Source organism: Equus asinus, chromosome 5 (assembly GCF_041296235.1).
Source record: "Equus asinus isolate D_3611 breed Donkey chromosome 5, EquAss-T2T_v2, whole genome shotgun sequence".
Classification (NCBI taxonomy): domain Eukaryota; kingdom Metazoa; phylum Chordata; class Mammalia; order Perissodactyla; family Equidae; genus Equus; species Equus asinus.
This window is the reverse complement of record NC_091794.1, coordinates 26,744,667-26,756,921: the sequence shown is the minus strand read 5'-3', so window position 1 is coordinate 26,756,921 and position 12,255 is coordinate 26,744,667. Positions and strand designations below refer to the sequence as shown.

At 40.8% G+C, this 12,255-nt stretch overlaps 1 protein-coding gene across 3 annotated transcripts in view; it reads left to right on the top strand.

The window, feature by feature from the left end:
• The window catches only part of PCYT1A (phosphate cytidylyltransferase 1A, choline), a 39,853-nt gene extending 27,955 nt beyond the window's left edge, over positions 1-11,898 (top strand). For all 3 annotated transcript variants that reach the window (XM_014868108.3, XM_014868109.3, XM_070509107.1), the window contains exons 4-9: positions 1,221-1,337; positions 2,029-2,180; positions 4,364-4,442; positions 5,129-5,271; positions 6,687-6,875; positions 7,781-11,898. In XM_014868108.3, coding sequence (XP_014723594.1) covers positions 1,221-1,337; positions 2,029-2,180; positions 4,364-4,442; positions 5,129-5,271; positions 6,687-6,875; positions 7,781-7,987 — 887 coding nt within the window. In that variant the 3' untranslated portion in view covers positions 7,988-11,898. The remainder of the gene's footprint in view (positions 1-1,220; positions 1,338-2,028; positions 2,181-4,363; positions 4,443-5,128; positions 5,272-6,686; positions 6,876-7,780) is intronic.
• The last annotated feature ends 357 nt before the right edge of the window (positions 11,899-12,255 follow it).

Genomic DNA, 12,255 nt, shown 5'->3' with positions numbered 1-12,255 from the left:
TCAAGAACGTTTCATGTACTCTCTAATGGCACACATTCAGAATGCAGTACCAAACTCATCACATTAGTTATATTACCTAGCTTGTTGCTAATCTATCCACATACCATTTGTGGTACATAAAATGTATATATGTGTAAGTGTGCTGTTCCCAAGTTTTGAAGCTTATAATTAACAACCACTAACTAATAAACCTAATTTTTAAAAATTTTAGAATAATATAATTTTACAAGTAAGTCATTTTTGAGATTATCTACTTTGTAGTCTCTTCATTATATAAATGAAGAAATTAAAGTTCATAGAAACTAAGAAGTGAAGTCTCCCCTACAGTAGAACAGATAATTGGTGACAGAATTGAAGCTAAAACTTAAGTTTTTACTTCCTTGTGTTCTTTTCACCCCAGAGTGGTGCTACTCTTTGTAGACATTGGTTATAAACAATAGAAAGCCATCAGCAAACTGATTGCATTTTGGGTAGAACAAATAGTCACAAATTAGCCTATAAAGTTTGCCAGTCTAATTTAATCTCCATTTTTCTCCTGTATCTCGTTCTGTCTTTTCAGTTTTATGTTAAACAATCAAGTAACTGACTGTATTCATGCCAGTGCTAGACAAAGAATAAACCCATAAAGAATCTATGCATGCCATAGTTAATGAATTTTAAACCAATAACTGGTACTTACCCTCCATCTTTCTCAATCTCAACCCTCTGGATCACTCCTTACTCTCCAGGCAATAGGAGGGAGATTTATTTTCAAAGCAAAGCATTAGTCATTAGTGATCAAGGCAGCTTTCTTGAAAATGAGAGAGCAAGCAGCCAGAATATGGTTTAACTACACTCTGTTCAAACATAACTGAAACTTAAACATAAATTGAAGGTGAGAATTTTGAAGTTTAGGACATATATGTTGTATAACTCTTCCCTTTCATTTCTAAAATAACTTGAAGAAAAATCATGAAATCCAGTTACCTGAGGAGTTTGGTACAACCAGGCTAACAAAGAGAGTTAGGGGATTTGATGTCAAGAGGGTCTTTGTAGCCAAGGAAGTCTGTGATATTATTCCTCACAACGCCAATCCACCCCCAAATTAGGGTGAATATCCAGAAAACACCTTAAGAGAGGGGTATGCAGGATGGAACGGTCACATAGTGCCATTTCCATTTGTCAAATGCAAGGTGTTGAATCAGTTTATTTCTGTAATAAATTCTTGCCTTTGGATTTAGGTGAACGGCCTGTGAGAGTTTATGCAGATGGAATATTTGACTTATTTCACTCTGGTCATGCCCGGGCTCTGATGCAAGCAAAGAACCTTTTCCCTAATACATACCTCATTGTGGGAGGTAAGAAAACATCTAATGACTTTAGGTGCTGTCCAGAGAAAAATCATAGTAGTCCTTTTCTCTCTCATATCTTTATAACCTGAGTACATTGGCCCTCGTTTGAGTTTTTAAATAAGGGATATAGTACAACCTCTCTAAAACATAAAGTATATGAAGTACTAGCAACCTAAACCTGGAGAGAAGAGCTCCAAGCTCATTGACCTGAGATGGTCAGTATTTATCTCACTGCTTTTAGCTGAGTTTCTGCAGTCATGGGAGCAATGTTGACCCCATTGCCTCCTTAAGAAGAGCATTTGCTCTAGATTTCAGTTTATCATTTTGAATCTTCTGAAATACAAGTCTTCCAAGCAAATGTTATGTGGTTCAGTCCAGGCTTATAAACATATAATAGGAAAACATTTTTAAAGACTTAATTGATGCAGAAATGCCCAGTAGGTTCATTTCAAAGCCTATTGTATCCTCTCTTCTCCCAAGTGTGAACATACTATTTAGTGAGTGTTGCTCCTGAGGGTGTATCTTGGATTAGGAAAAGCACTGTTACCCAGACTGAACTATATCCAGAAGATTCTTCTCCAGGTCGGGAGATTGGTTACAGTCCTAGGAAATGGGAGAGGATGAGAGAGGTTGATGACTAAGGAGTGGTTAAGCAAAGGGGACTTTGACTTACAACTTTATGATGTGGTGAACTCAGTTTGCAGTGATGAGCTAACGCACAACTTCAAAGGCTTCACAGTGATGAACGAAAATGAGCGCTATGATGCAGTGCAGCACTGCCGCTACGTGGATGAGGTGGTGAGGAATGCCCCCTGGACCCTGACGCCAGAGTTCTTGGCAGAACACAGGGTAAGAAACTGGGCACACGTCCCCATTCCTTGTTCCAGATTTCCCTCAACTCTGAAGGCTTCTGGTACTTCCGCTAGTTTTCCACTAGCCCTATTTTACTTCTATCTTCTCTGTAAGTTTCACATAGAGGAGATGATGGTGATATTACTACTAATAATAGGCATCCCTGACATGTATATGGAGTTTGCTGGTTTATAAGCACTTTTACATCCATTATATTTCATTGCTCCCCACAATGATCATGTGTGGTAGTTATTATTCCATTTTACATATGAGAACAGGGTCCAGAGAGACCAAATAACCTGCTCCAGATTACACTGTAGCAGGGTTAGAAACTGCTCTTCAGTTACGTGGTTTTTTCCTCCCGTACTGTAGGTGTGTCCACCCTCATAGAATGTCAGTCTCTTTAGAATATACATAGCCCCAGCCATGCTCTCAAGGAGTCCATATTCCAGGAAATAAGAAAGATAGACATAGACTTCTCTTGTGTTGACTTAAATTTAGTTTCAGGGCTTTGATTTTGGACTAGAAGTTGTCTGGGATCAGAAACCAGGGATGTTTCTTTTTTACTCAATGAGTTAGTATTGTAAAACCCTTACCTCCTTTTAATTCTCTCACACTAAAGCAACAGGTTTCCTACAAAAGGTGGATATAAAAGATGAGAAGGACTTATCAGACTAGGTTGGAGGCCCTCAAGCTTGAGGAACCAGCAAGCATATTGTCAGTTTTCTACAAGAGTGTGTGGAATGTTACAGGTGAATTGTTCAGTGAGCAGGAAGGAACAAAGTTAGCCAAAGTGCTTCAAAAGCAGTACTTGGGGAGGCCAGAGGCTAAGGGATATTTGTTATAACTATTTAAGATTAGAATAGATCTTTTATAGTTCTCTAGCTTTTCTTTCTTTCTTTTTTTTTTTTTTTTTGAGGAAGATTAGCCCTGAGCTAACATCTGCCACCAATCCTCCTCTTTTTGCTGAGGAAGACTGGCCCTGAACTAACATCCGTGCCCATCTTCCTCTACTTTATATGTAAGACACCTACCATAGACTGGCTTGCCAGGCGGTGCCGTGTCCACAGCCAGGATCCGAACCGGTGAACCCTGGGCCGCCGAAGCACAACGTGTGCACTTAACCGCTAAGCCACCAGGCCTGCCCCTCTAGCTTTTCTTCATCAACACTTAGCAGCTAGTGGCACCAAAGGTGATAAGAAAGATTATTGTCAGCAACACAGCCAGGCAGACCCAGACAGAAGAGGTTGGAGGAACTTCCAGCTTCTCTTTTCTGCTTGTTGGTAGTGTGTCCTCAACCATGAGCCTCACTTGCCCGCCATTCTTATGTTTACTTTGCTGCCTATGGATCCCTGACAAGTTGTTCATGGGTAAATGAGATGTTAGCTGAGAGTCCCTGACATAGTCCTGAGGAGCATGCTTCACACTACAGTAGCTTCTGGGAGTTGGGTATGGTGGTGTTAGCAATTATATTTGCATAGGGCCTATGGCTTATTCAGGAAAGAGTAAATATGTGCGGTTTAGCAGGGCTCTCAGAAAGATCATTGATCCCAGTGCCATTGACCTCTTCTCACTGTTGCAAGAGATACTGACAGTAGTAAAGTGATAGATCCCAAGACCTACAGGTCTTTTATGGTTTTGGGTTTTGCATTTCTCAGGAGTACACATGTATCTATTCCATTAAAAGGGCTCTTGGTTGCTATTTTTATATTCCTACTCATCTCATGGACTGAGAGAGAAACCAGTTAACAAAAAAGTGACCTCTTTCTCATATTTTTAGAAATCCTTATTTAACCGATTGTTAAGATCCAGGAGGGTGGGGAGATGTCCTTTCTTCTTTCCTTGGCTTCACCCACTAACTAGCTTACCAGCAAATCCTCCAGCCCTGTTGACCACAGCGTGGTGACTGGTATACCATGTAGGAGTAGCACTTCCAGTAGAACAGGAGAAATAGCTAAAAAGAAACTGGCTAACTTCATATTTATGATCCATAAATAATTAGGTTGGATGGTTTGTGAATGAATCGAGGGGTTTTTGACCAAAGCAAAGAGAAATAAAGAGAAAAAGTCCATTTGAGCCCTGGCTTCTGTTTGTTATCTTTCTTCTGGGCCTCAGAGTATGTACTGGTTTTTTTAATGAATGGCAGAAATGGGTTTTAAATGACGTTTTCTTATTTTCAGATTGATTTTGTAGCCCACGATGATATACCTTATTCTTCTGCTGGGAGCGATGATGTTTATAAGCACATCAAAGAAGCAGGTGAGTAAGTTGATGTGCATCCTCACTTTATGGAGTCTCAGGGGCAGTGACAGAGATTCAACCACATTGCTACTTTAGAGAGGAAAATTTATACACTGAGAAATTCAGCATCCACTTTCAGGTCATACTTTGGGTAAGAGATTAAGGTGAGCATAGCACTGATATCCATCAATTCACAGTCTAAACATCCACTTTTGATACCTCCTAATTTCAGGAAACCGTTTTCTTTTTTTTTTTTTTTTAAGATTTTATTTTTCCTTTTTCTCTCCAAAGCCCCCTGGTACATAGTTGTATATTTTTGGTTGTGGGTCCTTCTAGTTGTGGCATGTAGGATGCTGCCTCAGCATGGCTTGATGAGTGGTGCTATGTCCACACCCAGGATTCAAACTGGCGAAACCCTGGGCCGCTGAAGCAGAGTGCACCAACTCAACCACTCAGCCACCGGCCTGGCCCCAGGAAACCCTTTTCTAGCCCCATATTTTTCTTAAGATTAGGGCTGTGTAGCTCCTTCTTTCCTTACCCCAAGACTTTAGTCAGTCCTCCTCCTGTATGTCAGTATCTCCAGACTTCACTTAGCAGATTCTGCTTTTTGAGGAGAGGAGAGGGATGTTGTTACCAGTTTCCATCTAGTTCTCCTGCCTGAGCTAACCAGAATGTCACAGAGTTTGTATGTGTTCTTGGGTTAGGCATGTTTGCTCCAACACAGAGGACAGAAGGTATCTCCACATCAGACATCATCACCCGAATTGTCCGGGACTATGATGTGTACGCGAGACGGAACCTACAGAGGGGCTACACAGCCAAGGAGCTCAATGTCAGCTTTATCAACGTGAGTTTCAACCTCATCCCAGAGTTCTCTGGCTTTGTAGGATACACGGTGCCTGCTACTTCATCTGAGCTGAATTTGCTTTTCAGTCTGCTATAATTATTACCTCCAAAAGCTCAGTGAACGCCTCTTTGCGGATAACACTATGCTAAGCTCTTTACAAAAAGAGTAAAAAAGAGGCATTTTCTGCCTTTGTGGGCTAAGGGTACACAGCCAATTAAGTAAATAAGAATGTATCACTTACATAGTACAGTACTTATATCAAACACATTTAAAACGGTCATTCTTAACCTTTTTTCTTTTGATTGGATGGTCTTTTGAAAATCTGATGAAAACTATGGATCCTCTCCCTCTGTGGGTAGTGACACACAAATTTTAAAACTTAGCACCATGTGCCCTGAGAAATTGCATGCAAAATGTTGATTTATGAAAGCAAAGCCTATCTTAGCTTAATATTGCCTTTTACAAACAAACTGCTGTATATGTTGTATATAAATTTTACCTCAATAAAGTTGAGTTAAGTAGAAGAAGAAAGATGCTAACTACATCTTCTACGTAAGTAGTTTATTATGCTCCCTCACCTGCTCCCAGCTCTGTGAATTATAAGAATAGGTGAATTGGTTTCATCTAAATATGATTTATCTATGCAGATAAACCCTAACTATTGTTAACCACCTATTACAAATCTTTATCTATTTTCAGGTGTTTAAAAACTCTAATCATATTCCTTTCCCTTTTATGATCCGGAAATTATGAAAATACTTTTCATTTGGCTAAAGACTTCCCCCACTCCCACCTCACTCCCAGGGGGTTTATACCATTTTCCCTTATCTTTAGGGAAGCTGATAGGACCAAAGAGTCTCATCTTCGTCTTGCGAATGAACAAACAGACCCCAAGTACTAAAAATAAAACAAACAACTCTTCTAAAATTGTAAAATAAGCCAGTGATAGAGGGGAAAAAATCCAGAACAATAAATGAATTATGTAAAAGATCTAACTTCTGCTTTCAGCCTATTGTAGTTGGCTTATTCATGGCAATGTTGTGCAGTGATCTTGTTGCTCCCAATGCATCTCCGTCTAGAATGGGGTTTGGGTCATGTTGGCATGTTTATGTTTTGTCTTTAAAAATCAGACTTCATTTGGCTACATGCCTGTCTGTTAACAGGCTTACCCTATATATTTAATTTAGCCTAGGGCTTCCACAATGTTAGAATTATCACACTTTTGCATAAGATGACCATGCAGAGCATGTTTATCTGTTATTATGCTAGAGAAGTGTAGGATAGAGTAAAGCAAAGTGAAATTCTAAAGATTGAAAATAGTGTCAATAGAGTGTCAAACCATGTTTTTTCTTGCCCCTTTTGTAAGGAAGGTCAGGGTGAGTATTATTTCTCAAAACAGTTATTTCTTTACTTAGGAGAAGAAATACCACTTGCAGGAGCGAGTTGACAAAGTAAAGAAGAAAGTGAAAGATGTGGAGGAAAAATCAAAAGAATTTGTTCAGAAGGTAGAGGAAAAAAGCATTGACCTCATTCAGAAGTGGGAAGAGAAATCCCGAGAATTCATTGGAAGTTTCCTGGAAATGTTTGGTCCAGAAGGAGCACTGGTATGTTCTTTTTTGCCAGACAATTTAGAGAATTTCAGGAAATTTAGGGAACTCTCATGCTGCAGAAAGAATTATAGAATCCTTAAGCAGAAAGGGACATCGACATTAAGTTGTCTAATCTGTTCCACTTATTGGTCAGAACTGTATCTCAGCTATCCCCAAGAGGCTCTTTAAAATGTTTACAGAGGAGTTCTTTAAAACATTTATACATTCTCCTAAATAATTTTGCCTGCTCTCTGTCACCCTCCAAATCTGGTGACCAGGTAAGCGAGTAACCTTGCCCAGCTTGCTTCTACATTACATTATAGATAGAAGGAAAGGAAAGAACAAAGAAGATTAGAAAGAAAGCTGCCTCCAGTACAACAACTGCTGCAGGATAGCTGGGCAAGGTGAGAATTCTGTCCTTGAGGAGTAGCAAGGTCTCTGCAAGCCAAATAAAAGGTGTATGTGTAGCTATTCAACAAGTGAGCCCTAGCTTAGATATCAGGGAGGATCTGACTGTGAGGGTGTTTGGATACCAGAATAGATTATTCAGGGAGAATATGGAATTTTCTTTTCAGAGAACTTTAAAACTAGGATAGGTACCCTTTTGTCTGAGTTAGTTCCTTTGTTTTTGCCTGGAGCCTGGACTACAGACCAAGTAGCCTTTTAAGAATTCCTTTGACATAGAAGTCAAGGATTTGGTGACTGTGGATAGCAGGCGGGAACTCTTAGACAAGTAGTATAGCATAGACCACTTGAGGGAGGAAATTGCCCAGAATCATGGCTGTGTCCCTGTTCTGGCTTACTTGATCATTTTTGACATTGCAGAGGGCACTCATGATAATTTGAAGTCTTAGATCCTCTAGTGGTGATTTGGGAGGATCTGTAGCGTTTTTTCTAACTCTTCCTTTTGGTCTCCCCAGAAACATATGCTGAAAGAGGGGAAAGGCCGGATGCTGCAGGCCATCAGTCCAAAGCAGAGTCCCAGCAGCAGCCCCACTCGTGAACGCTCCCCTTCCCCCTCTTTCCGATGGCCTTTCTCTGGCAAGACTTCCCCGCCTTCCTCCCCAGCAAACCTCTCCAGGCACAAGGCTGCAGCCTATGATATCAGTGAGGATGAAGAAGACTAATTTTTCATCCCTCCTTTCCTCTCCCCTCCCTCTGTCCCATCACCTCCAGAAGCTCTTTGTTGAATTCCAAATTGTGATCCCAACACTAAACCTAAGGACAGCTACAAAGGAAAGACAATTGGGGCAAGAGAACCTAGGATGGGGAGACCAGACAGCCTGTCCTCCAAGAGACATCACCCACCCATACCAAGAAGGAGGCTGACTACACCTTAGAAGCCTGTTTTGCATCCATATACCCTCTCCATGGACTTTGCTTTACTGTTTATGTTCATATGATCTTGACAGGGAAATTAATCATTTTTATTACTTTTTAAAAATTAATCTTTCAAATGTAGTAAGTAGAACTAATTTTTTGCCCCTGAGGAGTGGGCAGAAGGAAGCGGTATAATACCCAGAGGCCTTTTCTTCCTGATACACTATAGTGTTTGCCCCTTCTTCTGAGGCAAACTGGCTAGCCAAGTCCTTCAAGCAAGCAGTCATGCTGATGGGTGATTTGGGGGGCGAAATATCATATTTTTGGTTTCCTTAAAAAAAAGCTAAAAGCTGAGTTACAGTCACAAATCCCCTAAATGTACTGCTGGTACATGTGTCCATGTGGCTGTGGGAAGAAGGAGATCTGAGCCTAACTTTTCTTACTCCCTGAGGAGTTTCCTGTTGGACCCAATGGGGTCCATGAAGACACTGATGGGGATGGAACCAGACCACATGGCATCAGCTGCGGTTTTTCTGCTGTGTTCATCTTCTCAGAAAACTCTGTTGCCCAGTTATTTGGGAGCGCTTATCAATCTCTTTCCTGCAATCTACCTTTAAAGGAAGGGACAGTTTCTGGTTACTGTGATTGAGGAGGGGAGTGAGGCAATACCTAATCCTATACAAAATCAGTTTAGATTAATTTTTCTATTGGGAGTAAGTCCCTGGCCCTGCTACTCCTATTTTGATTCTTATTACCTAGCTTTTTACAAAGTACTTTGTAAATGTCTGCAGTTTGAAGATGATCTGTTAATCCATGTTGCTCATAGCCATATTGAATATATAGAGAGATGTGCACACAACATAGATGCAAAAGCATAAGGAAACACCCCCTTTTCTAAAGCCTTATCTTGACCTCTGCTCCTCTTAAGAATGTTCTTGTCTGGAACCAGTGCTCCACGTGGTGTTTCTTTTCCTCAGAGTTGCAGCTGGCAGAGGTTTCCTCCACTGCCCCTCCAGCAGGCCACAAAGCATGGGTTCACATTACAAGAGTATGGTAGGTTTTCTCCCTCGCCATGTGTGCCTGGTGGTTATGGTCCTGCCTTCCCCGTTAGATTCCCCAGGGGGATTCACCTCTTGAATTGCACATCAGAGAATGCTGAAGCTTAACACTTGCTGTTGAGTGTGAGCTCATTTTAAACCTCCAGCATCCTATAGCTACATGACCTAGCAGATCATCATCCATCAGTAATCCTGTAGCTGAGTTCAGAGGGAAATTGCTTATGTCCAAGCCCTACCCTGTCACTCATAAATACCCCTTGTGGGGGTGGAGTTTTAGTGTTTTCAGCTAAGAAAACCACATTTTATCTTTTCTTGTCCCTCTGCTAGGGCTGTGAGCATCTCATAGTCTCCTTCCTAAACACTTTCTGATAAAACCTACTCTTCTGCCTGAGGATCAGAGGCTAAAATCACTGCCTACCTGCACAGCAGGACTCCCTAGGTCCTTAAAATTCAGATCACCCAGAGTGACAGAGCATGGCAGATAGAGGGACAAAGAGGGGGAACTTCTTGTCCTGATGGCCTAGGAAAACTACATTTTTAACTCTTCTCATGAAGTGCTATTTTTGCTATCAAATCTGGTTTACATGAGCTTTGGCTTGGAATTCTTTTTTTTGAAACAGTTAATATTTTCTTACATTACTCAGCTTCATATGATCACATAGTTTAATTTTTCTGCTTTAGTCTTTCCTCTTTGGGAATTCTGCCTATTTCTGTCTTATTCTCCTTAGTATAGAAACACAAGTCACCACTGAAGCCCACCTACTTGTTCCCTCAACGTACACGTTATCCAAGTGTATTTGGAAAGGGAGATGCCTAGAATGTGGTTTTCCTCCCTGCAGTCTCTCCTCTCAAGTATGTTGTCTTGTCTAGGTCCAAAATGTTTGGGCCATCCTCCTCTGCTCTGTCAGTGGGCTGCTTTTGGCATGCCCTGCCCTTGGAATATGACCTCCAGGCTCATAAGCTCTGTGAGACTGCTGGGGCCAGCATGTGCACATGTTCTTGGAAAACTCTCTTGCCCCTTTTGGCAAGCCTCTACTGTTTCGGTCTCCTAACACTAGTATATCTTCAAATAATTTTGATTGGAAGCAAAACTTTTATGGTGTGGCATGTTAGGTACTTTGGGATGAATGTGAGCCTAGGGGCTGGACAAGGATGGGTGGTTGGAAGAAGCTGTTGGGATGATGCATTATTTGATCATTTGTGCCTAATTAAATGAGGTTAGAGGTTTGCATACCATGACCGCCCCTATGATATATAAATCTTCTAATATTAATATTTGAGGCTGTGGAGCTCTTTCTCTGAACCCCATGCACAAAGCAGTCAGCCTGAATAGGCCAAATGTGGCAGAGATGGGAGAGCCTTAAAAGTTGATTGGCTTCAGAGCCTTTGCAAGACAGAAGGAGAATGGAGACAGAAGCCTTGTATCTGGTGCTGAGGAGGTGCCATTTCAGCAGTTACCTTGAGATGCGCTGGGCAGGAAGTTTGTTCTTTTCATACACTAGACTCAGGAGCACTGAAGAATAGAGGTTGAAGCTTTAGGGGAATAGAAATGGATCGTTTGTACTGCTTCAGCTGCTTCTGATAGCTAGAGCTGAAGACCATTATTTTGCTGAGACTTGGGTAAGAAGGTTGGGGATGTGAGGAGGTTGAACATCCTGAAGAGGAGAAAAAATATGAAGGAGGTCAAGAGAACTTTTGACCTTTTGTGATCACTGATAACTTCTTAGGCAGCACCTGAGTTGCTTATTTTTCTTATTTTACTTGCGACCACACAGCTGGTCAGGCAGTCTCTGGATAGTCTCTCTACAATGATTTTTCACAATGCTTTCATTATTCTCTTTTTAGAATCTCTTGATTTGTGGGTAGCTTCCCCCCTCCCCATTGCCTTTTTAATCTTGTTCCGGATCCCTTATCTAAAATCTTTCCAGATCAATTATATTTTGCTGCTTTTCTGTAATTTCCTAAAAGCCATAGCTTCTATGTTTTCTGTCAGCACACACTCTCACCAGAAGCTGAACCAATACAGGTAGGAAAAAAAAGCTCCCTTACCAGTGTTTTTAATTAATGGTATATTTTTTAAGCTTACCAATATAAGTATGTTTAAAGGCTATATTTTTCAAAGTCATACAATGATTGTTCTTGTTTTCTCTCATAGAATAGATTGTCATGGGATAAAGAGTGGTTCCTAGCTTCTATTTTTCCAGATAAGTAGAACATGTTCTTGGGATTATACTATTAATTGTTAATTTTCTTTAAAAGAAAGAAGGAAGATTTTCTGTCTGCTCAAGTTTTATGTTAGTACTCAGATTGGGGTAGAAAACAAAAGTACTAAGTTTAACATTAGGATGACTCAGGTTGTGTTCCTTTAGGTATAAAGTGGGCTTTCCCACCCTTCTTTGGGAGACACTGACTGTTTTGAATACAGAGACTTGATTGTTTGGATTGTTTTGTATTGAGGAACCTGAAAAAAAAAAACGTCTTGGAAAGAAATGCTGCCCTTGGCGTGAATGTTAGCCCCATCACCAGTGCTGGCATCCACAGGGACATTTTCCTCAGTCGGTGTTGAGTATATCATTTTCCTGTCTGAGTGTTATTAATTTGTTCAGAGTTATATTGGCTTTTGTCATTTAGCCAAATAAAGGCAAAGTGGTTTTACCTAATGTTCATTTCCTGTGTTTTTGGCCTGCTATCCATGGTGCTATGTTTTGTGTTTGGGCTTTTACCTGTACTCTCAGTTCCTTTGCTTTTGCGTCCTAATTTGTCTCCTCAAAATCAAGCTCCATGACCATATTATTGGGGGATTCCTTTTGCAGCTTGGCATAGAAGACTCAAAAAGCCATTGTCCCCAAAATGGAGGCTGATCCAGATCTCCCAGGTCTAATGTCATCAGTGCCCTAACGACATATCAGTAAGGGAAAGAGCACCTTCCATCTGTTCTTCAGAAGCCTGCTTTCTTTGAGACTTGGGGCTTGTACTGTTTTGCCTGGCTGAATTCTACTCCAGTTCTTATACCAGAC